The 26,381-nt window shown below is 37.5% G+C and overlaps 1 protein-coding gene across 5 annotated transcripts in view; it reads left to right on the top strand.

The window, feature by feature from the left end:
- The window catches only part of NELL1 (neural EGFL like 1), a 932,871-nt gene that overhangs the window by 894,101 nt on the left and 12,389 nt on the right, over positions 1–26,381 (top strand). For all 5 annotated transcript variants that reach the window (XM_055282142.2, XM_055282141.2, XM_055282138.2 and 2 more), the window contains one exon: positions 22,268–22,461. In XM_055282142.2, coding sequence (XP_055138117.1) covers positions 22,268–22,461 — 194 coding nt within the window. The remainder of the gene's footprint in view (positions 1–22,267; positions 22,462–26,381) is intronic.

Below are 26,381 nucleotides of genomic sequence, written 5' to 3'. Positions count from 1 at the left end.
GTTACTAAAATTATAGACTTTTGGGCCAGATGTTGGCAGTCAAATTCTAGCTCTGCTGCTTCTAAGTCATTTACCATGGGTACATTTTTATCCAGTCTGTATTTCAGCTATCTCATCTGTAAAATAGAAATAATGTTTATATCTTATTGAGATGAGTGTTGTGATAATTGAATTAATATCTGTTAAGTGTTCAAGAAATGTTAGATATTATTTTAAATGTCACTGTGTATTCAGCATTCTACCCCATACTCTGTTCATATTTCTTTTCCTTTACATACTGCCAGGTACTTGTGTACATATGCAGCTCATTTTAAATCAAAGTTATATGAATAGGAACAGGTCAAATGGCTATTGTTGAGGAATGAAGATAGAATATTAACATATGACATTAAGCATGGTGGCTAAAAGAAAATTTTAATTTTTACAGATAATATCTGACATCATTAAAAGGGGAGACTCTTTGATATTTTGGTGCACAAAGGACCTTAGAGACTAGCTAGTTAAATCAATTTTATTTTTTTATTTTTTCTACTTTTAAGTTCAAGGGATTCATGTGCAGGTTTCCTCCATGGGTAAACTGCACATTGCTGAGGCTTGGTGTACAGATGATCCTGTCACCAAGGTAGTGAGCATAGTACACAATAGGTAGCCTTCCAAACCATACCCTTCCCCTTTCTTCCCTCCTCAGGCAGTCCTCAGTATCTTTTGTTCCTATCTTGTGTCTATGTGTATTCAATATAGCTAAACCAATTTTATAATTGGCACACTTCTCTGCCTTTATATACGCTGTCCCTCTGGCTGGGATGAAACATGATGATTCACATATGAATTTCGTTTTCCTAAATTTAGCTCATGTTTCACCAAGTCCCCATGAAGTATTATTTGATGCCTTCCAAAGACTTGTCACTCCTCTCTTCTGCTAACTCTAGATCTTTTTTCTTGGTGTATGTTTCAGTAGCTTCACTTGTGCAATATATTTGCTCTCTGACTAGACTGTTGGCAGCAAATGGGCTTTTTTCTTCTGTTTCTTCAGTGAGGCCCTTTGGTGGTTGTTTAATAAATGTGAAAATTCAATCATATCGTGTGATCAATAAAGAAACTCACTCTCAGAAAGGTGACACCTCATTCCCAGCCACATAACTGGTTTGGATACAAGTTGAGGATCAGACCTAGGTCAAGAGAACATCTAGGAACAGTTTCAGTTTATGCCTCTTGTTTTGATGTTACCTGTAGAGCCCTATCACCCTCATAAATGTCCCTGGCACCTGTCCTGGTGCTCATTTCTCTCTAACATGCTGAGTGACATGTCTGAAGGAGGCGGTAAAATTCCTGCACTCTCAAGGAGCCTCTTTCTTCATCTACAACCTGATCCCTGTTTTGCAAAGGAAAATGTCAGTGAACTGGACTCCTTGGAGTTGGAGTCGTTTGGATTAGTGGCATTTTTAATTTGGGTAATAGTCTGAATTTCTTTTCATTTCCACACTTTTGGGAAAATATTTGTAAATGATCCTTCATCAGGACAGAAATCTGACCCTCACTTAGTTATTTCTGTGGTAGTTGAGAGTACTCTGTTGGTTCAGAATATTTCTTGGACAAACAAATATGTAAGTCAGATACACTTTCTTATTATGGCCTTCTAATGCCTTCCCAATGAGTGTAAAATAAATTTCTAACTTTATACGGCCTTCATGGTTTTAGATGATATTGTTCCTTCCTGCTTCTTGGACTCATTTCCTATATATATAAGGCTTTTTGATCTTTTCATGCCTTGAACATGACAAAAAGCTTATTCCAATTTCAGGGCCTTTGCCTTTACTGTTCTCTGTCTGGAGCTCTCAACACCTCTCTTGTTGTATGGCTGCCATGTTATTAGGTCTCAGACAAATGTTGCTTCTTCATGGAGACCCTCCCTGACTTTTCTCTGAAATAATCCTTCCCTACTCACTTTGTTATAATACTCTCTTTTATATCTTTTTAGCATTTGTATTCACATGCACATGTGTGTAATATTCTCTTGCCTCAAACAAGTTGTTTGAGGGCAGAGACCTTGTTTGCCTTTTACTACTGTACTCGCAGCCCATAAGATAATATAGTCAAAGAGAAAGCATTCAATGCATATATGTCAAATGATTGAAGGCATGGATGTTCAAAACTGTATCAAGTCAGATTTATTTTCTATTTTGTTTGATATAACTAGTTGTGTTGTGTAGATTGTTGTGCATGACTTGAGATGTTAAATATCACAAAACCATGAGTCTTTTATTTAAAAAAATGTTTATTGAGAACAACCATCATACCAGCACTGCCTTGAGTCTTCTGGGAATATGGTTATGAACAAGTTAAGATGTCTGTTCTTGAGGGATTAATGACCTGACATATTCTGGATCTTAATAACATAGCTTAATGGCACTGAAAATGAGCACATCTGAATAAACCCTAAATAATACCAACCACTAATGCTTACATTTAAAAGAAATATCAGCATCTAAAATAACCCTTACAATTTTTTTCAAAAGTGCCTTGTAACATGTACTCAGCTATGTTTTTTTTCTTCAGACAATGGCATATGTTATCATCTAAAATGTATCAGTTTAGGCTTTTAGAAGAATAGTCTCATGTCACTCTATGTCACTTTTTGTCAGATGAGGATAATAGCACCTTCACTACTGATTTTATCCATTACTGTAAGCCTTGAATAATATTGATATCATAAAGAACAGCATGCTTGCAAGATTTCTTGTTTTATGAGAAAAAATGTTGAAGATTTGCCTTTTTCTCTTAAAGTGTAACATATGACTGAAGAAATGACCAGTCTTAGTATTGCAGAGGCAGATAGAATCACTATTCTTGAAGAGCTTATCAGAGTTAGTCTCTTCTGTCTCTCCCTCTTTGTCTGTCTGTCTTTAGCTTGTATATCTTTGTAATGCCAGGAGAAAATAGTACACAAAAATTTGTAAGTTAATATTTGCAGAAGAAGATAATGACAGTGATTTGTTGGCACTGTAGGGTACAATGCACTCTGTGTTTTGATGCAGTGGTAGGAGTCAGTGATTCTCAGTTTTAATATAGAAGTTGTGAGCAATTGCTCTTTTATCTAGGCATAGTTATCTGGGTCATTTAGAAATGAGAAGAACTAATATATAATTAACAATGGCATGTATAAACAGCAGTACTTTGCATATTTTAAAAATAAGACTCAGACTCCTTGGAATGTCAATCAGTTTCCACAATATTGCTCCCACAAATGAAACTTTATTTTCCTTTGTTCTCTCATATACTTTGCATGGATACTGGAGCCTATTCAAATCCTTATTCTGCTCTTCCTAAATCCTACATTCTCTTTCCTCTACTCTGTTTCTTGTGTGCATTTCCCTGACTATCCCCATAGCCCCATTTCCCTTAGTTAAAATCCTGATGAAGTCTTACTCTGTAAAGCAGGGATTCTCAAAACTGTGTCATGATAGATTCATTGGAGTAGTGAAACGGGAGAGTTCCCTGACCCGCTTCGTAGGACTTGTGACAAAGATGTGGCTTGTCTGATCACCTGCCATGTGCTCCCAAACCCCTTACGGGAGGGGGAGTACACAGATGTGCAGGAGCTGAGGCAAGCACTTTTGGGCTCTGGCCCCACAATAATATCTAGGGATGGGTGCCTGGAATTCCTAAAGCCCAAGTAGGTGTGTGTTACAGTATGTTCTGTTAGCTTTGCTGTCCACAGGCAGTAAATGGCTCATTGGACCCTCTGACTTTTCACAAGGACAGAGGGCCAGTGTGACAGCTTTCTGTATCTCAAGCTCTTGTCTGGTGTCCAGGAAAAATCAGATCACACATGGACTTGAAGGATGGTGAACGTGGGATTTTATTGAGTGGTGGAGGTGGCTCTTAGTGGGATGGATGGGGAGCTGGAAAGGGGATGGACCGGGAAGGTGATCTGCCCCTGGAGTTTAACTGTCCAGCAGCCAGACAATCCTCTCTGAGTGTCCCCAGCCAAACTCCTCTTGATATTCAGATGCTCCTTCTCTTCTCTCCTCTGCTGCTCTTCTGTTTGCTCATCTGCTTGTGGAGCCTGGGGTTTGGGGTTTCTATGGGTACAGGATACCCATAGATACCCCATAGGGTGTACAGGATCCTGGGTACAGGATACCGATAGGGTGTGGTGGGCCAAAAGGCAACTTTTGGGTGCAAAAACAGGAATGCCTGTTCCCATTTAGGGCCATGGGTTTCCAGACTTGAGGGTGGGGCCTTTGCCAGGGAGCTGCCCTCTTCTACCCAGTATTTCCCTGTCTCCTGTCCATATCAGTAGCTTTTTAAAAATGCCTGTGATGGGACATCACACATCCTGAAGATTCATATTCAGTTGGTCTGGTGTGGGACCTAGATTGATACCATTTTCTAAAATTTAAGTGTATTTTTTATAAATTCATAATATTTTTGCATATTTATGGGGTATATGTGATATTTTGTTACAACCACAGAATGTGTAGTGATCAAGTCAGGGTATTTGAGGTGTCTATCACCTTGAGTATTTATCATTTCTATGTGTTGGAAACAATACGAGTCCTGTCTTCCAGCTATTTTGAAATATATAGTACATTGTTGTTAACTATAATCACCATACTCTGCTGTCAAACATTGTAACTTACTCCTTCTATCTAACTGTATGTTTGTACCCATTGACCAACCTCTCTTTAACACCCATTCCCCAACCTGCACACCCTTCCCAGTCTCTGGTATTGATCATTTTCCCTACCTCCATCAAATCAATTTTTTTAGCTCCTACACATGAGTGAGAACATGAAATATTTACCTTTCGGTGCCTGGCTCTATTAGTCTGTTCTCACACTACTATAAAGAACTTCCTGAGACTGGGTAATTTATAAAGAAAAGAGGTTTAACTGGTTCATGGTTGTACAGGCTGTACAGGAAGCATGGCTGGGGAGGCCTCAGGAAACTTACAATCATGGTGGAAGGTAAAGGGGAACCAGGCATGTCCTACATCATGGCTGGAGCTGGAGGAAGAGAGTGAAGGGGGGAGGTGCTATGTACTTTTCAACAACAAGATCTCATGACAACTCACTCACTATCATGAGAACAGCCAGGGGAACATCTACTCCCATGATTGAATCACATCCCACCAGGCCCCTCCTCCAACACTGGAGATTACAATTTGACATGAGCTTTGGGTGGAGACACAAATCCAAACCATATCACTGGCTTATTTCATGAAGTCGTTTAAAAAAAGACTACAAGTGATTATTAGAGAGACGATTTGGCCAATGTAGAGAACTACTGCCATTCAGTTCTTCTAATAATAACAATGAAAATTTCTCCCCTCTTGTCTTCATAGCCATTTATTTGCCATTCTTTTATAGAATTTAGCAGATTAGACTTGTGTTCTTAATTACATCTGTATCACCTACAGTACAATTTAGGTCTTTTTTGATACATTGCTATCAATTAATGTTGAATTAAATTGTATTGGTTGTGTTATTTTTACCTATCATATAAAATGTTTCATTCACAAGAAAGGCCATGTTGCTGCTGGAGACACACTCCAAGATGACATACAGCTATTCTTATGGGACTGAATACCTGTTGGCCTCCCATTATTATCTCCTTTATAGCACTTAACTTGGTGAAGCAGTTTCGTAGACTCTGGAGCCTGCTCTCAGGCCACTGTAAATGACACAGTGAGGATTTACTTCTCAGAGTACTGCCGAAAGAAACCATGGTCACCATGCAAAGCAATATGAAACGAACAACCAAAAGTGTTCCACTGAAATCCCTTGGGAAAGAAATTTCCATTTTATCTGGTGGATGTGTCAGGAATAATTGAAATGGCCTAAGAATGATTTTGCTTTGACTGCTTCTGCTCAGTGCCTGTTTTTCATAGGAGTGGAGATAAAAAGGGGTAGAACCTGGAGGTGCTGTATCAGTAAAAATGCTCTCAGTGACAAATGTCACTGAAGAGGAGGGGAGCTATGAAGCCTTAGCAGGCAATACTGTGATATAATGGAGAGGCAGGTTTTAAGGACGTTAAGCCTAGATTCAGTCCGAAATTGGCCTCTTTCTAGCTGAGCAGCATTTAGAAAGATATTTAACCTTTCAAAGCCTTAGTTTTCTTAGTGTGCATTGATTAAAATAATACTTACAATGCAACTTTTTCTAATATGTGTTTTTATATGCAAATTTCCTGACAAGTATTATATAATAGTCAACATTTAACCTCCCTCCACCTCAGTTCCCTCACCTGTCACGTGAAAACAATAACAGTAATACTAATAAGAGATAACATTTATTGAGAGTTTTACTCTGTGCCAGACACTGCTCTCAGCAATTTACAAAAGCATCAACCTCATAGGGGTTGCTGTGGAGTAATCGTGACAATTAAGTGAACAAACAAGGGAAAGAAGCATTCAGCACTTAGGTTTTAAGCAGTCAATAGGTGTTATTTTCATTAAGTGAACAACTACATGATGTGCTAGACATAGAACCAGGAAATTTCATGTATTTTCTAATTTAATTTCACAATGACCATAGGAGGAAAGCCCTCTTACTATCCCCATTGTAAAGGTGAAGAAAATGTGAGCTCGAGCATAAAGAGAACTTGTCCCAAATTCCACAGCTGATAAATGGCACACAGAAGCCATAATCCAGGTGTGTTTGATCCCAAAGCTTCTGTTCTTAATATGTTCACACTGTACTGCTTTCTGTAAGGGAGGAGAACAGTGATGGCCTCATAGGTAGAGGAGATGTTAGCCAGAGCAGTTGGAGATCGAAAATACAAAAAAAAAAAGGGAGCATGAGAGAAAACAGGTGAGACCCAGATGGACAGTTACAATATTCTCTCTGTGTGATGAGCACTAGAGACTTACTTTATTCACTGGACTCAAGGGATGTGTTCTGGGGCCATCCTTCTGAGCCATGGGCAGGATAACTAAGCGACATGTTTTTGACGGTTAATCTGAAAGCACCTCAGCCTTGATAATACTACTACTAGGATATCCACTGATGTCATTACCTTCTTTGCATTTCTGGTGATGTAAATCCAGAGAAGAAAAAGGAAAGAAAGGGTGGGGGATAAAGAGAATGAGAAAATGATAGGCATATTTTTAAACCACTTTTTTAAATGTACTTATTTATTTATTATGCACTGCCTCTTAAAAGCAGTTAGAATAATATATACAAAGATCACATGTTCAAGAGTTATTTAAAATACAAATATTTGAAAAATAAGGAAATTATATTAACCAATGATAGTTATCAAAGATGTTCATAAATATCCTGGCAGTCAGAGCAAAATGGGAAACATGAGTATATAAATTATTCTAATTTAAAAGGAGGTTGCATTCGTAATCATCAAGAAATAAAGTCTCAAGTGTGCTGTTTTTTCTATTCCAGGGAAGAGACATGTCAGGGTGGAAAAGCACCTTAGTGGACCAGGGTATTTCAGACTAAGAAAGCTTAAGAGACAAGGCATAGACACTAATCCCAGGACACTTATGGATTTTCTCTCTATGCTAAACAATAAGACCCACCCTACACATAAGATAATTTTTGGTTAAATAGCATGCCACCTTTCTTTGATAATATTTAGTGTGGTCTCATTACTTCAAAATTGTTGTTTCCAAAGAGCTGTACATACAGTTTTATCAAAGTACTAAATTCTGTATTATTGAAGAACCTTGCTTAAGGCAGATGCCACTTAACCATGGAACCGTAAGGAATCAATATGAAGTAAATGCAAGCATGATTTTGGGAATCAGAGGGCCTCCCAGTTGCATGACACAAAATCGTTACATGTAATTAACAGTTTCAGATGGACAGAGAGACCAAGACCCAGACACAACCTCAGTATGGAATGGATATGGAAAAGGATCAGCATTATCAGGGTGCAGAATGGAGAGGTTAAGAACATTTTGCAATATCTAATAGAAAAGATCTTCTGGGTCCCCCAGAAAGGACCTTACAGTGGACACACAGTTGCAGATGATAAATCAGGTGAGAAATGAATCTCATCAGACCCTCTGGAAGCTTGCCTGCTCCTTTTCGAGTCCTGCCATACATAGATAAGCCTGGAGCTATTTAGCATGTGGGCTGAATTGGATACATTTTAGAGACTTCTCTGGGAAGTGCACCTCCTCCATTTTGATGATAATCACTTCACAAAGTAACATCAGAATAGAGTGCATTACACTAGACTCAGGCATGAACTCAAGGTTCATTCGTTACCCAGAGCCTAGCTGGGCTGACAGAGCAAGCCTATAAATTGTTTTCTATGTGTACTTTCTAGGAGTTTCTAAACATTACTGGGAGTTAGTCTAACAGAACCTCAGACTAGCAGTAGGGTCTGTCCTGTAAGCCATTCCGAGCCTGTTTATTATCTTTTCATTCACCATCTTTTGAATATCTTCCTAATCACAAAGAAAAAGAAAAAAACTACAACTTTGGACCATGACATGAAGCATTGCAGGCATATGGGGAGCCGGGGGAATTGCAATTCTAGTTCAGGTGAAGTTCACATGGGCAATAATGATAAGGAGAAAAATTAAAAACTACTTACAAAAACCTTCACAAGTATTGGAATGTTATTATAAGTATTATATCCTTAAAAATATCCTACAGTGGTTTTAGCACTAAGCTAGGTGGTAGGTAGGATGCAGAGAATTTATACCATAGGGACTTTTAAATTCCATGTTGAAGACAAAAATAATCAGCATACATAAAACAACCAATAGCCTTCTGATATAGGTTATACTTTAAAATATGGGGTCAATGCTATAAAATATATAGGTAATTAGGGAAGAAAGTGATTAGAGAATATCAAAGAACAGTCATAACAGAATTCTTGGGGCTGATTCGACTTGAAGGATGGAAGGGTTTAGGTATTTTATAGGTATAATAATAAATAAAAGTAAATATTAATATCTAAGATTAATTGCTTCATGTTCTAGGTACTCTTCTAAGAGCTTGACATTTCTTTACTCACTTTATCCTCAAAACAACTCCACCAGGTAGAAATATTTATGATCTCTATTTAATGGACAAAGAGCCTGTATTTTATATCATGAATGCTCTAAATGTATTTGGTCATATAACCCTTTCCTCTCCTGGGCATCTTATGGATTTGGTTTCTATTATTATAAAACACACTAATTGAAAACTTGAGAATGAATATAAATTCCTATTCTAGGAATTTATAGAAAACCTTATTTACTCAGTGTCATTGAATAATGAGCTGTTTCAGATGAGTTTTTTTTTTCAGTTCTGTGGCAAAAAATGATTGCATACACTACTTGGTCTATAACTATCAGAATATTTCTACTATCTTAACTTTGGTGTAAGGATATCCTTCCAATATATGTCTATTTGTCTATTACTTTTTAAAATATAGTCATTAAAAATGTGAATTACTCAAAACAACTGTTGATTATTGAGTGACATTCTAGTGGTTTATTGAGGTATAGCTGGTTGGTCCCTAAGTTAAATGTTCCCAGTCATAATGTTTTTGACAAACATATTTCTTTTTTACATAGACATTTTGTCTTCTTTCCACATTGTCAAGCTAATCTCTATTTTTTAAAATGACATTTACAAGGTTGCTTTCCACTCTGCTAAACTAAAGAGTTGGTTATGTGATGTCTCAGATGACAGGACCTCAAAGTCCTAGAAGCCTTTGGGGATAAAAAAGGATTGTGAAGCAGGATTTCACAAGTGCTGGATGACAATTTTGTATTCTGTGAATTGGCCTGGTGGGAGTGCTGAGAAAGGAAGACATGGGTTGGGGACTTTGAGGCTTTACTGGAGAGCTGGAACTTGAAGAGTAAGAGTTGGGTAATACACAAGGAAAAGATTAGTATGTTCCCCTAAAAAGGTGCTTTGTAGTGTGGTTATGGTTTTAGGGTCGTTTCTTCACTGTGAACCTACATTTTTTGGAAAACAAGCAACAGGAGAAGCTTTTTCGTTTTCTGAACAAGACCTTGAAGTTTGTATGCAAATTGTTCTTCGTAAGTTTTAAATGTCTTTTTTCTTTCTTCCTGAATAGCTGGCAGTCTCAACTGAGTGAAAACAGAATGAGAGGGGGCATTTCTAAAAAATAGGTTTTCCTCAGATCATATTACTTCCTGTGAACTCAGTGCCTCTTGTAGCTTCAGGCAGTAATTTTAGAAGTATGATCCTCAGACCAGCATCATGGGAGTTGCCTGGGAACTTGTTAGAATTGCAAATTCTATACCACACTCTCTAGACCTTCTGAATCAGCAGCTCTGTGGGGAAGGGCCTAGTTATCTGTGTTTTAGTGAGCGCTCTCATTGGTTGATTCTGAAGTTCACTGAATTTCGAAAATACTGCCTTGGGGTTTTCACTGAAAGCCCTCAGAACACTCTGAAACTATATGCAAGCTTGTGTATACATCTGTGCCTACATCTTCTGGAGGAAATGGAACCATAGTTTTTCCTGGGATGTGAGAACCACTGTTTGTTGAAATACCAGGATCCAGCCTCAATGTTTCCAGTTACCATTCTGACTCTGATTTAATTTATAAATATTTTCTTCTTGAAGATTTATAATTCAGTCTCAGGGGAGATTCATTGCTTTCCTTTCTCAGTTTCTGAGCACTCCTTGATATTGAATTCCATGTAGTTTCAGCTTCCTGCCTTTTTGAGGCTCAGTGTGAGCAATTGTTTCATTACAGAAACTCCTGGCTTGAATGTGTTAGAGCCAAAGATCATGTTTAAGCAGCAGTTCAGAGGTCATCATTGATATGATTTGGCAATGTCCCCACCCAAATCTCATCTTGAATTGTAGCTTCCATAATCCCCATGTGTCATGGGAGGGAACCAGTGGGAGGTAACTGAATCATGGGGGAGGGTTTTCTCGGCTGCTCTCATGATATAGAATCAGTCTCACAAGATCTGATGGTTTTATAAAGGGCAGTTCCCCAGCACACACTCTATTGCCTGCCACCATGTAAGAGGTGCCTTGGCTCTTCCTTTGCCTTCGCCATGATTTTGAGGCCTCCCCAGCCATGCGGAACTGTGAGCCAATTAAACCTCTCTTCTTTGTAAATTACCCAGTTTCAGGTATTTCTTTATTAGTGGCATGAAAATGAACTAATACAATTATCTACAATTTCTTTGAAATGAATATTGAATAGTTTTTTGTTCTTACCCTGAGATTACTCAAGCTGCTGTGAAATATTTACCTGTGGGTTTATGATCAGGGAATATTAAACTGTAGTACTCAGACCAATTAAAGCAGCATCAGCATAAAATCACTAGTCATTTGTTAAAGGAGCATTCATTCAGAGGGTCTGGTCAGTGTTAGTTCCTGTACTAAGTCTTAGGCATACAGAGAGGAATATGACACAGTCTTCCCAGTCTGGAGTGGGGACAGTGGAAGTGGACGAGGATTTGGGGAGGTTGTATTGTGGACCAGCTAGATCATAAATCAGTAAAAAATAAAAGACTAAGAAAAAAGCGACTAATTTCTCATGGAGTGGGGATATTTGGGGATGGCAATGTATATGGTAATCTTTCACAGAAAATATATTTGCATGAGGTCTATTGAATGAGAAGGATTTTGTCCAGGCGAAATACTCATTAAGGGATGTATTCCAGGACGTGATAGCAGCCTGATTATAGATGTGGTCATGAAAGGAATCTAATTGTGTTCCAAGGATGGCGAGATTTCCAGTGTAGATGAAGCACGTGCTTCATCTACACTGGAATAATTAGACCACAGCCTTGCAATAGAGGTGGAGACCAGATTGTGAAGGATAGTGTGTTCTAAGCTGAGGAGTTGCAAGTTTTGAATTTTATTTCATAGTATCAGTGTTATGTAATATTGTTGTGAAAATGTGATCATTTGTAAAGCAGTCACAATTTTTAATATGACATATAATTATACAAATGTAGTAATACTTCCCATAAAATTTCAGATACTCTATCATAAATGTATCAATGTGATTTTCTGCACCTGTTTCTGCTGTTCCTTTTGCTTCAAAATGACTTTCTTCTGAAAAAGTGAGGCCCTCAGAATTAGCCAGTTATTGAACATAATCATTATCAAGCAACTACTATGTGTTAAATTTGTCCTAAAATTCTCATAATGAACCTTCAAGTTTGGTATGACTTGCTGCTTTATAGACAAACTGAAGAACAGTGAGGTCTGAATTTTCTCATTGCCACATAGTGAGTAACAATTTCTCAGCTGAGAAATTGTAAAACTGACCTGCCTAAAACTGTTTGGGGACACATGTAAGTAAGAGATGGATTCAAATACAAGTTTCTACCAATTCCTAAATATACAATCATGGTGCAATAGAAACTGGATCAGTTTCCTGCTAAAAAAAATCCTCAAGATAATGAGAGTAGCATTATCAAACTATTCATTTAGCTTCTCTTTGAGGAAGGGACCATGGCAGAGCAAACAGTATGATGCCATTGTAATAAACGGTCCAGGTAGTGGAAATGCAGAGGAGTGAATAAGTGGCATTATGGGGTAAATGGCAAAGAGTCTATCTACTCCAACAAATTGTAATGGTTTTTAGATAGAGGCATAATTTAATCATTTTATCATTGCCTTTTATAAATATTAAGTATCATTAATATTTGGAGAATCAATGTATAGGTTGTCATGTTGGAGATTGTATTAGTTTGTTTTCACACTGCTGATAAAGACATACCCGAGACTGGGGCAATTCCAAAAGACAGAGGTTTAATGGAGAACTCACAGTTCCACATGGCTGGGGAGGCCTCAAATCATGGTGGAAGGCAGAAGGCACATCTTACTTCTCAATAGGTGAGAGAGAGAATGAGAGAGAAGTGAAAGCGGAAACCCCTTATAAAACCATCAGTTCTTGTGAGACCTATTCACTACCACGAGAACAGTATGGGGGAAACCACCCCCAGGATTCATTTATCTCCCACAACATGTGGGAATTATGGGAGCTACAAGGCGAGATTTGGGTAGGGACACAGAGCCAAACCATATCAGAGATTTACCAATCTAGTCTTTGAATAAGGTTACTGTGTTTGTATTCTACAGAACTGGGAGTCAACCATTGGTTATGAGGTGGGACAAGCCTGGCTTTAAGTTAGGATGCCTGCATTTGTGTCCTGACAAAAACTTTCTCGTTGTGTGGCCGGCCCTGGGCAAGTTACTTGACGCTTTGTTATTCTTTCTATACCTCTTACACTGGTGTCTGAGCATTGCTAAAAGCATGCTGCTGCATACAAGATAACACAAAAGCATGAGAGGAATTTTATTATACTCCATGGTTTCAGGAAAATATGATTTCTATATAAACAATCCTGACTATATTATTAACTGGAAGACAAATAATTTTTAAAATAGAAATATAAAACTTCAAATATATTTTATACTAATACATAACAGGGTTTATGAATATCCAAGATTCCAAGTGAGCGTTCACTCTTTTTGCCATGGAGATAACTTTGGTAGAAATGTTTGACAAGCAGTGATCATTTAAGTGACCCTCAGTTTGGTTAAGTGGCAATGATGTTGATACAAACATTCTGATTATTTTGCAAGGACAAATTAGATCATGAATTTGAAATGATTTTGAGAACTCTGAAAAGTATAATGTATAAGAGTTTACTAAGGTATTGTTATGCATAACAAAAAGATAAATCTCTGTTATATCAAAATGTGTTAATTAATCATAACTCAATAAAAGTACCTGGGGTGGCCAGGATAGCAAACCAACTGCAGGTTCTTGAGGAAGATACATGAAAGATACATGAATCTGTTGTTTGTTTCCCCCATTGTCTTAACCTTCCAAGAGCACGAATTGTGTCTGTTTTACTTGCTGTCATATTCCCAATTCCTAGAACGGCATCTGACACAGCAAATCAACATTTTCTGAAAAGTGAATTTATAAAGAGACTCTCAGAGCAATCATTTTTCTTATTAATGAGTACATTGGCCCCCATCTGCAATTTATCCTAATAAGCTGGGCTCAACCAGGGTTGAACTGCCAGAATCTTTTTATTTGTAATCTGGCACCCTGAGTGGCATTAAAGATACCAGCAGTATTAAAGATTTTGAAAATGTAATATGAAAGATTTCCATGTAAACAGAAATGAACTTCAATTTGTGCAGAAATGACTGGGTGTTTTAGAGAGTGAATAAAAGAGTAGAAAAAGAGCGAGGCAGGGGCTTGAACGTGAGTCAGGAAAGTAGAACTTACAAAAAGCTGAAAGGGTAGGTTTTTCCCGTGAAACCCATCTGGATTTGTTAAGTGGCACTTAGGGAAGTCAGACTCAACTCCTCCACAGAGACTAGGAGAGGGGTCCTATTTTCAAGTGTTGGCTGAAACAAACAGTAAATTATTTTGGCAGCCTTTACCTTTTCCAGGGAGAAACTTATGGGATTTGGAATTCCCATCCTAGTGATGTGACCTTGAGTCATTAGAAAAAATTTAGTGTTTGTTTGAGTCTTTTAATGAAGGTTGGTGAGTGGGGTAGACAAAATCATTTGTCAGAGAGTCTGCTCAGAGGAGTCTGACTAGTGTTCAGTCATGGATAGGATCTTTGTTAGTGGCCTACTTTGGTTTTCCTTGGAAACCAACTTAGTTTTGGCTTATATGATTTTACCTCCCTTAGGGTAAGAAACACAGAAAAAAAGACAAATTTAAAATAAAGAGAATTTGATCCTCCAAAGTCTAGAGCAATGGACTCAAGTCTCCTACTCTGTGCTTCCTTTTCCCTTGTCCCCACAAAAGCCTTATAGATCTTTTCAGAGAATCTTCCTCTCAAATTAGGGGGCAGCCCCAGAGCTGTTTTACCGAACCAGTTGTTTGTTTAGCATTTTATAGAAGAAATATGAAGAGAGGATCAAGATTCAAAGGGATAAAATCTTCCAAGAAAAGACACCATGAGATCAAATAAAGCTTCATTAATTAGCTTGTTTTTCTTCTCTGCAGATGCTGCCCTTCTTGGAATGGTGGTTCAAATTACTGTCCTTGATCAATGTCTTAACTCCCCTACTAGGGCATAGTTTTTGGAAAAGCCTTGACTTCCCCTTAGAAGTTTGGAACTACAATACACAGGGCGGTGAAAGGAAATAATAAATAATATGCATGAAAGGACCTGGAATTCTTAGCTCCTGTAATCTGACCCTCCTTTGTTTAACATTAAGACCTGATTTGAGAATTGCTGTATTGACAATGTTTTTAGACCTTTGACTTCTGTGTAAATTGCAGGATGCTTCTTGTAATGAATGAAATTACTTTGTAACCTCCCTGTGCCTAAGACCTTTCCTTGGCACAGAAGAGAGAAGTAATTCCTCATCTGACAACTTGCTTGAGAGAATGATCTGTCAAAATAGAGAGTGAGTTTTGGTTTTCACCTTGGCTGGATTCCCCATGTGTATTTGTCACCGAGGATTACATTGCCAAGGCTTCAGTGCAGACAGGAAAAACATACTTCTTCCTTTGTTGCTTCCTCTCATTGGCACTTGCTTGCAAATACTCATTAAGGGAGAGCAAAAATGTTTCAATGATTATGGAATGTCCAAGAGAACTGTTTAATTCTAAGAAATGCATTTGTTATCCCAAGGCTAGTTCTTTCCTTCACCTCTAACCTGCTCTTCTTCTGTCACCACTCATATTCTAACACTTGAATTACAAGCTCAGCCTTACAGAGGTGAAAAGTAATCATATCAAATTGGAAATGGACAAGATCTTAGAAAACATTTTATATAGCTCCTAAATTTTACCGAAGAGAAGGCTGGGGCCATCCAAAAGCGAGGGTTCTTTTTCAACCACAGCTCCACCAAATCTAAACTTAACAAATGTTTATGCATTTCTTATTAGGTGAAAGACACTGTAAAAGCTGCTATGAGAGACACAAAGATAAGACCAGAATCTTACAAATGTGAATGGGTAAGGAAGATAGAAAAGATAGAATGCTTACAGCTAAGCATACAAGAAAACTTAAAGCCGACATAGGCAGCATAAAATTAAAATGCAGGGAAAGTAATTCTTTTCAGCAAAGGATGAAATTTTGTTAAAGACATTAAACATTATAATGGCTATAACAATACAATGTGTATAGCCGGGTATTAGTCATTTAGTAGACTGCAGCAATAATACAAACCACCCTCCTACTCATAAGCAGATATATAAAAACATATAAATTGTGCGTTGTTGACATCAATACTGTAGCCTCTGTGCAGTAAAACTCTGTCTAAACAATATTTATGGATTTTTTTATTTATTCTCTCTGCTGGTCAGAACTGTATTGATTTTAAGCAGATTTAATCACTGGTTAAAGAAGTATGACTTGTTCATAGCAGGAAGTAAACCAACTTGATTAATTTAGAAGAAACTTTTCTTCGTCTACAGTAAAACACCTAAATTTGTACATCCTATGAATAAAATGTAATTAGTGACCAAAGCAAGTTCATGCAGTGTAAGAAAATTGTTTTTCAACATGTTTCACTTAACATCAGATTAAGGCTCAGAGAAAGCTTTCAATGTTAACATTTCTGGGTATGGCTAGCCAATGTACTAATCAAAACCATGTGAATTCATGTGAGAATTCAGAATTCACGTGGAAATCCTTGGCAAATCGATGAATGTGTGGGCTGGCTGCATCATAGGAGATCAGGAGTGGTGGTGCAGATTTGAGTATGTTTGAGTATCTGTCCTGAAGAGATGGGAGAGTGAAATTCATTAAATGAGATTAAATGTATGAGAGAAAAATTATAGAAACAATAGGAACAAGACCAACAATAATAGTGACTAATCATTTTTGAGCAATTATTACATGACAAGCGTATCATTATATATTTACCCAAATGATTCTATGGGATATATTTTTATCTACATTTTTCTACATAATGGGATCAAGACTCAGACATGTTAGGTAAATTTTTAGAGTCATACAACTAATAAATTGCAGGGATGAACTGGGACAGAGTTGACTCACTTGTCCCTATGTGGCTGGAACTTTCTTAGTTTTAGCGCTAAAAGTCAGCTATCTCAGGAACTCCCTCAGTGCCAGGCAAACTGGTATCCACAGTTTCTGGGTTACAAAGGTTAAGCTTTCAGTTGGTTTGCTATACTTCTTCCACTAAGGAGAAAGAGAAACAAGGACCAGACATGGAAACTTAGGATACACAAATAATTTTTTTAAATGAGAGATAATTATAAAGTCAATACTCACAGGACCATATCTGGCTTATTTGCCCGTTGTATCCCCAGCACTTAGCAATGTATCTGGCATAGAGTAGATGTTAAATAAATATGCAGGGAATTCATTTATTCACTGGTGAGTACTAGTGACTAAATAATGAAGAGGTAATAGGATGAAGAGGGCAATATTATATTCCAGAAGGGTCACAGAGAGAGCTCTTAGACTGAAATAATCAATAACAATATTTGTTATAATACTCTTTAAGCAAGGGTGATGATTTTGCAAACTAGTGGTTATGAGAGACTTCAAGATTTAGCCTTCGAGAAGAGGGTCCCACGGAAGCTTGCACACATTCAGGGGAGAATGAAAATGAGTAAATGGGGATAGTTGCTAATTGTAGATACTAGGAAATAAAATCTGGATCAAGGAAATAGTGAGCCAAAACTGTTATATTTTTCCTTTGTCAAAAGAGAGAGTCTCCTTAATTAAAAGAAAGGGGAAGATTCATTGCAGAGTAAGAAAATTATACACCAAACAAGGGAACACCATAGGAAAGGGTTTCTTCCTGACTCAGGAAAGGTTTGGGGCTGGAATAGTTAATGCTAAAGGGGTATTGAAAATTCTTCCTAAAAGATACATAGTAGCATCTCAAATAGATGAAGCTATCGCTCACTTATCTCTTCCTTTAGTCTTTGTCTTTTCAGGCTGAACATCTTCTGTTTTGCCAAAGTGAGATGAGTTTGAGCCCCTCATCACGCTAATGGATCTCTTCTGATGTGTTCTGGGCTAACTTCATTCTTCACAGTCTGTGTGCTAAAGGGAACACAATATCCAAGTCTAGTATGGCCAGCACATGATAGAGCATGGCTGCGACCTCTTAACCTGGATTTGAAATTTATTGTGCAGGTTAAAGTTTCATTAGCCTTTTATTTTGCAAGTTACATCAGACTTCAGATTTGCTACTTGATTATTTTACTTATTTTGCTAATGTGTAGTGTGTATATTCCCCCCCATAATTTTGTCTCTGCCACTGTAAAAAAAGCAATACTGCTTTAGCTATTGGAGAGGGATCTGTGCTCTAGTTTGTCTGTCATTAATAAACCCCCAAGCTCTGTTCTCATTTCTGAGCCACTCATAATGATTTCCAGGTAGGAACACATACACACAGCTGTATATTCAAACCCTAGGTAAACTTTTGTTTTCTGACACATCACCTGTTTTGAGTTTGAAAATAAGACTAGATGTGCTGTAAAAGTTATTCAAGAAAGAGGAATATGGAGTAATGAAAAAGTTCACTCCTTTGACCTGTTACCAAACTGTTGGTAAAATGTTTCCTTTGATTTCTGAAATCAACTTGTAGAAGTATTAGCTCCTGAGGCAAGTACTAATACAGTGGTTATGCTATTAAAACTTCTGCAGAGCCATTTGGCTTGAAGGGTAGGAAAATTGTCTGCGGCTAGGTTGGGATTGGTTTGATTGCTGCTGATATAAACATCTCTGAATTATATTTTCTTACATGCCCAAGTAACCTAAAAACCTCACATCAAAGATGAAAGCAGATTGACTTGGCACAACTAGATTGTTTAAAAGAGCAAAACTGAGTACACTAATAACAGCTTTCAGAAATTGTGAAAATGTTAATGCAAGAAAATTAGTTCTAATGCAAGCTTAGCCATGGAATTTTATTGAAAAAAAATTTCATTCGAGCATGAAGCATTTAAATAATGAATTTATAAGAAGAAACACAGAGAGATCACAGCCAGCCATTATTTACAATAAGAAAAACAAGTACATTCTACTGATAATAGATTTGGGTACGAAATACTCAAATACGTCGTCTAATTTTTCTTTCATTGCCTGTTTGTCATTGGGAGGCCTGTCTGATGATTTGGGTAAGTCTCATGGGTGATCAACTTTGTGTTTGCTCAGCAGAAAACAACAGTTGCAATATGTAAATAGGGTGCCTCTTCCTGTTGGATGCCTTGGGATATGTATAATAGATTAAGTTGGCTTTGTGCAGAGCAAACAGGTCTGTATTACTGAGAATATGAATAATGTTGGTTTCCATAATTGCTAACATCTGGCTTTCCATAAATCTGTTAAATTGCATGGAAGCAGAATTAGATTTCTGTGTCATAAGTAAAGCAATTACATGGAACTCTGTAGGCAATATGGTCCTATATTCAACTGTGAAATCTTTTCATTCTGGAGAAGTGAAAGCAAATCCTGGTTTTGCGCCCTGCTTTTATTGTGCACAATAGGTATGTTTATCTTTATGCTCAGCCTTCTTAATTTATGAGAGAAAATCACTACCAATGTATTTGCAACTTTGTAAATGCAAAATAACCAAATATTTTAAAAGCATAATATAGCTGGGCATTAGTTGTCAATTTAGATTTTTTTTTTTTTAGAGAAAGCCATAAATTACAGACCCTTTTGTAGCCACTGGTGGTGGATGGGTTGAAATTATACTTCCAGACAATTTCTGGAGCCATTTGTTAATGCTTCCTCTGCCCTTGTTCTCAAGCATTTAACAGAAAATCAAAGTTTTTTCCTGGGGAAGGGGCAGGGCATTGCCTCTTTTTCAATGTGGTTACTAATTTGCTGTATTTTTTTCTACTTTAAATTAGACCCAAGGGCCTTCACTGATGAGAACTCAACAACAAAATGTGTTCCCTGAAGGGCAGGGTTGTGATCATGCCTTATGCTTGTTGAACACTCTAGAGACAGAGTTTTGGCAAAGTAGGCATTATAATAGCCTCAGTCTGTGGATTTCCTGAGAAAGTTAAAAGGAATAAATACATTGAACATCCATATAGTATTCTGTTATACTCAGCGCTGGGAAGAGAAAGATAAATAAAATTTAGTGTCTGCCCTCAATGAGCTCACTCTCTCTGGAGGTAGACATATTAAACATGTAACTCCTGAGAGAGGAATGCAGGATAGAATTGTGTATAAGGTACAGAGAAAGCAAATAATCTGTAGTGACTGTCTTACCATATAAGAGATGGTGAGGCTTAACCTGAATTTTTAAGACTGAATAGTAGTGAAAGTAGTACAGGAAAGTGCTTATCAATTAATTAATTAATTAATTGATACCTCACCTCATTCCCTATAGGCCAAGTAGAGAGAGAGAGAGTACTCTCATAAGAAGAAAAAGCATGTTCTTAGACACAGTTTTTTCATAGGAAACAATATGGCCTCTTTGTGGATCTCTCATTGCTTTTTAAAAAAGAAAAATCAGTTGACAAATACATTTTATATATATTTATGGTGTACAACATGATGTTTTGAAATAGGAATACATTCTGGAATGGCTAAATAATTCAGCTACATAATATATATATATTACCTTATACACTTATTTTTTGTGACAAAAATACTCTCAATTTTCAAGAATACAATATCTTGTTATTAACTACAGTCGTCATGTTTGACAATAGATCTTCTTGAATTTATTCCCTCTATTTAACTGAAATTTTGTATTCACTGCTTTTGAATGAAAAGGGAGGGGACAAGAGATAACAATTGCAGTGTTAGATGACATTTATATGCTATGCTGGGTTTAAAATTTTTGGAAGACCATACATTGGGTGGGTATAGTATATACAGAAGATAAATGAGAGAAAAACAAAGTAATATGTCAAAGAATATATAACTGTTACGTGTAAAATGACTAATACATGGTAAGCACTCAACTAAAAAGAACTTGGTTTCAAACATTGGTCACCAGATTCCCACATTTAAAACTCCTTTTAATTGAGAAGAGTAAGAGAATTGAAAGAAGATTGAAGAGATAAGAGAGGCTATATGAAAGGAGCACCATATGTTCAAATAGAAATACACTGAGAATGGGATGGGTATGATTAGTAACAGTGAGCAGATATAGTGAGGCTTGATTTTAGTTGACTTGCCATACAGGAATCATAATTTGGGATCTTTTCTATAATTTTCAAAGGAGAAATCATTGTTCACTAATGAAATGTCTTGACTAAAGCTAAAATTGGTAAGACAAAGCCAAAAAGTAGATCTTGGAAAAAAGTAACTTCTAGAAATATTGTTAGAATTTATTAATGTCATCTGCTTTGTACTGCACCATGTGCAAAGAAACTTGTGCATAGCAGGTAAACCAAAACCAAGTAGACACTTCTTGAATGGCCTCAGGCATTAAGTATCAGTACTTCTACCAATAAGTAGAAGTTACTCAGTAATGTATTTCCTCTCAATTTAAGGGAGGCATTTCCAAAAGAGTTATCCAAAGGTGGAGTCAGGTATTTTGTAAGGTAATAGATCACCTTTTGGGGAAGGACTTAAGCCAGGGTTGGACAGGTTTGTGTTTGAGATGTTGTTAATGTCGCTCAAGCTTTAAATGTCAGAATCAGCTGACTGGATTTATGTTTTTATTCCGTACTTGGCTGTCGATAAAGAGCAGGACAATATATTTATCTTTCATCAGCATCCATCCACGTAGCTATTATTTTTTATGCATGGGCAAATATTCTGCTGGCCATAAGGATAGTAAGACTTTGACTATAAAAGGCACCTATCAAGAATTGTTCCCACTTCCTTCAACTTTGGTGGTAGGATCTAGGAGCAGTCTAATTGTCTCAAGGTTGCCCAAATTGCCCACTTGTTCCTACTCAGTGGCTAATACATTCACATCTTTTCTAAAAGACTCAGATCTCCATGGTGGTATATGCATACTGTTAATGAATTAACTGTTTATGGCCTCTGGATGAAATCATTCTTAAGAATATCCTAAAAGAACTTGCTAACTGCTACTGGATGTTTTAGTAATTAGAGTCTGGCAGCTAGCTGTAGGTTTGGGTCTCAGATCAGCCACTTACTAGCTGTGTGAGAGTGGTCATGTTATTTAAGTTATGAACCTCAGCTCCATTATTTGCAGAATAGGAATAAGGACAGATCTCCCACACAGAGCAGAACTGACTTGCAGTGTAAATGAGATAATACATGTGAACAGCTTGGCAGTACCTAGCACAAGGTAAATGGCCAATGATGTTAGTTAATGCTACTGTAAGTGATGGTTGTTTGTTCTCTAAGTTCCCTTGGCTAGATTCTAAGCTTCTGTGCTTCCTATATTGCAGACATTGATGAATGTGCCTTAAGAACTCATACCTGCTGGAATGATTCTGCCTGCATCAACCTGGCAGGGGGCTTTGACTGTCTCTGCCCCTCTGGGCCCTCCTGCTCTGGTGACTGTCCTCATGAAGGGGGGCTGAAGCGCAATGGCCAGGTGTGGACCTTGAAAGAAGACAGGTGTTCTGTCTGCTCCTGCAAGGTGAGGCTGATGTGGTGCAGCAGAAATTGAAACTGTTCTTTCTCTTCTTCCCTCACTTTTCTGCCTCCCCACCTCTCTCCCTCTTGCTGTTGACTATTCCTGAACAGGCTTCTCCTGTTCTTATCTACACTACAGCTAATGATGATGCTAAGGGGTAGGGAAACCTGCTTTGAATTGATTGTGTTCTTAGTGGAAAGTGGGGTATGAGATTGAGAAGGAACTGCAGGGAAGGGGAAGCAAGGTAGAAAAGCCAATGATAGACCTCCCACTGAAAGCCTACAGTGCCTTTAAGGTTGGTTGGGTGAGAGTTTTAATGAGCCCTCATCCCACACTTATACAAACTTGCTGATTAAAACCAATCTTTGCCTAAAATAACCACCTGCATGAACTTGCTCACTTTATGACATCATCTAGAAAAGCAAGGCCAACAGACTTGCATCCAGTGCTGAGACAGGTGGATTTTCATTTTGAACAAATGATAATGATAGTATGAGGCCTCTTAGAAATTGATGTCTTCTTTGTTATTCTCAGTGCTGGGCCATTCCTTATATTAAGTTGTTTGGAAGTGAGCTTAATGCTTATGAAAATAAAATTCTGTCATCATTTGGTTTTGCTTTATGCTTTGCAAAATGGGTCTATTAAAGTGTTTGATCTCTTTGTGCTTTATTTCTTCTTTTATTGATCTTGCCTATTTATTTTCCTTTGTTATTGCTCTACTGTAGCTCTTGCCTTGTGTGTCTATGTCTGTTGGGATGGGACTATTTAATCTTGAGCTTTATGGGCATGGGAACCAAGAGAAATTACTTGCTTAGTAGCCTCTTAGCCAAGTCTCCTGATAAATTCCCAGAAATGAGCCTTAAGAAATCATCCAGTTCATCCACTTGCCTTCATCTGCCACACATCCACAGAACTGGGGCCACCTAGTTAGGAGGGCCACATTATCAAGTGCTAGATCACTACCCCCAACACCTATTTTTTCCCCTTTCACATAAACCTAGTTTCCTAACCCTCAAATCTAGGTTTGTTTTCCCTTATTGGAGCACCTGCTATGTTTCAGCCACCTTGTAATTCAAAAAAGCAGCATCATGTTTTACTTCTTACAGCACTACTTTGAAAGACAATGAAACTGAATTTCCATGGGATAAAGTAACTTGCCCTAAATATTAAAGATATAAATGTCTAAGCTGTGACTTGAACTCCAGTTGCTTGGCTCAAAGTTCATAGTTTTTCCATCTTGTCAGATGTCTTGTAACACTCTACGATGATATTTATTGGTATATTTAAAACCAATTAGGTAACTGGTAATCTAACTTGACTGAGCTCAGACTTTCAACTCAGACTTTGGACTTTCAACTAGATTCCATGTACTTCCTTGTATGTAAGTTACTGGTGAGACATGCCCTCAAGGGGTTTTGAAGTTATTAAGTATAATATTTAACCACATGGTGCTGACTCAAAGTGCAAAATTTTTAAAAAGAAGACAAATCTCATTGTGGGTTAGAATATTTCCATAATTCCTTATGGAAGAGGATGGCAATTAGGTCTCCCATTCAGCCAGCAGAATGGGGGTGAATTCTTTGCTAGGTCATTTCGAGAAACCGTTGTGTTATTAAACTTCTGAGGATGATCATTACATATCCTCACATCCTTTTTGGGCTTTCTAGGTCCCCAGTCCCTGGAATAGCAAAGGACATTAGTAGAGTCTTGACTAGTATGAGAATAAAATTCTTCTTTCAGTTTTTGTTTAAGCCATGACGAAGCAGGGAACTTACTAATCATTGAAAATTTCCCAGAGCTTCTTTAATTGTGTTAATAATCCAAGCAACCTAAATTGATTTCTTCTGTTTTGAATCATAAAGTGTTTCCAAAGTCTTATGAGAATTAGACTGAAATTTCCACGGGGGATGAACAATTCTTGTAATCTAATTTTGTTAACATGATGCACCTTCACTGCAAAGCACCACAATTTCTGAATAAAGTACAGACAGATTTCTGTACATAAATCTTTTGTTTGTTTGTGTTCTACATGTATTCACTGCCCATTTATAGCACAGTTTCCCAGAGGTTGTGGAGGGGGAAGAGAGCCTGGTTTAGGAGCTGAATTAAGAATCCTATATCAGATTCTGTAAGTCACCATTACAAAATGAACTGTTTGTGGCCCTCCTTGTTTCTATTATTTGAAGTTGAAAGTGCTCTATTTCAATTTGTTAAGAAATATCTCCAATACTTACACATCCAAATGGGTGACTATAATGGCATCATCTTGGAAGCTAAGAAATAAAATCAAGGTTGGGATATAAAGTACTGTCTTTTCAATCATATCCTTGATATTTCAGATTTAAATGCCATCAAACTATGCAACAGCAGAATTACGCAAACCAACAAAAGGTCAAGACTTACTGCTGAAAGAAGTAGAGTTAAAATTCTTTTAAAAGGCTACTTTCCCCTTTGAGAGTCAGTACACCAGCTTAGCTGCTAGTGTTTCATGGTAATTGGAAAAAAAGGCCTTGAAACATGTCCACAGATGAATAGAGTTCAATGATGAAGCTAGGCTTGCATAAATGGATTTGAGCTTTTGTTTAGATTCTATGTACTTCCTTGGCAGTGACAACGTTTTTGTGCATCTTTAGACACCTAGTTAATTAGGTACAGAAAGATTGCTGCACAGCTTAAAACTTATGTCCCTGCAGCATTATTTAGACCACAGGAACCCAGATGAAAAGTGGTTGTCTCTCTGGGATTGATCCCTAAATCTTGGTTACAGCCCAGCGTCTTTTCATAGATACCCATCTGTGGCTCTTCCATTCATAAATTTGTCCAGGACTTTAGGAAGACACCTTAATTTTCTGTCTGTGCTACATGGGAATGTAGAGATGTCCCCAGCTTATTCGTTTCTAGGAAATGTAGTATTTCAGTATGAGTAATTGTGTTTATGTTGCAGATCATGGAGATGAAGACGAAAATGGATACACAAACAAACAACTAACCACTTGTCATATACGGTAGAGCTATGAACAATTTGCTGTGGGAACACAGAAAGGGGAAGCATAGTCAGCCCTCTGTATTTGTTGGTTCTACCTTCTTGGATTCAACCAACCCCAGATCAAAAGTATTTAAAAAACAAAGATAATGCAAATTTAAATTAATAATATAAATATTTCATTTATACCCTATTAGGTATTATTAGTAATCTAGAGATGATTTAAAGTATATGGGAGGATATGCATAGGTGGTTTGCAATACTATGCAGTTATATGCAAATACTATGCCATTTTATATAAGGGACTCGAACATCTGCAGATTCTGGTATCTGTGCAGAGGTCCTTGAACAAATCCCCCAGAGATACTGAGGGATGACTGAATGCTCTACTCTGGGAAGATGCAGAAGCAAATAGGGAAAGCCTTTCACAGAGGAGGTGATCTTTGAAGGGGCCCTTAAAGGATGAGGAATTTAATCAAGTCGAGATGTAGGGGAAGGTGAATCCCAAACAAGAGGGAACTGTAAGAGTAAAGATGAGGAAGTGTAGGAATATATGTTGTGTTAGAAATATGAAGTGAATGATGAGCTTAAAATATCAGGAACAAAAAGAGTATAAGAAGGGCATAGTCACTGATGAGCCAGGAGATTAAGGCTGAAGACAGAGCCAGGCCATGGGATTTAGACTTCATCCTGTGGGCAGCAAATGATCGTAAGAGATTTTACGTTTGGAATTGGCAGGGCCCAATCAAGGTCTGATTGACAGCATGATGGATGACCTGAGCAGATAGAAGCTAATTAGAAAGAAATCACTTAGGCTGAGGTAAAGGTTCAGAGGAGTAAAGATGAAAACCTGAAAGAGGGATAGAGAAGTAACATCTAATGGGAGAAAATGCAGAAGTGAAAAATGGGTCCTGATGACTGATGATGCTAGAGACTTAGT

This window comes from Symphalangus syndactylus, chromosome 6 (genome assembly GCF_028878055.3).
Source record: "Symphalangus syndactylus isolate Jambi chromosome 6, NHGRI_mSymSyn1-v2.1_pri, whole genome shotgun sequence".
Taxonomy (NCBI): Eukaryota; Metazoa; Chordata; class Mammalia; order Primates; family Hylobatidae; genus Symphalangus; species Symphalangus syndactylus.
Note: the sequence above shows the minus strand (reverse complement) of the source record. Positions and strands in the feature narration are given on the sequence as shown.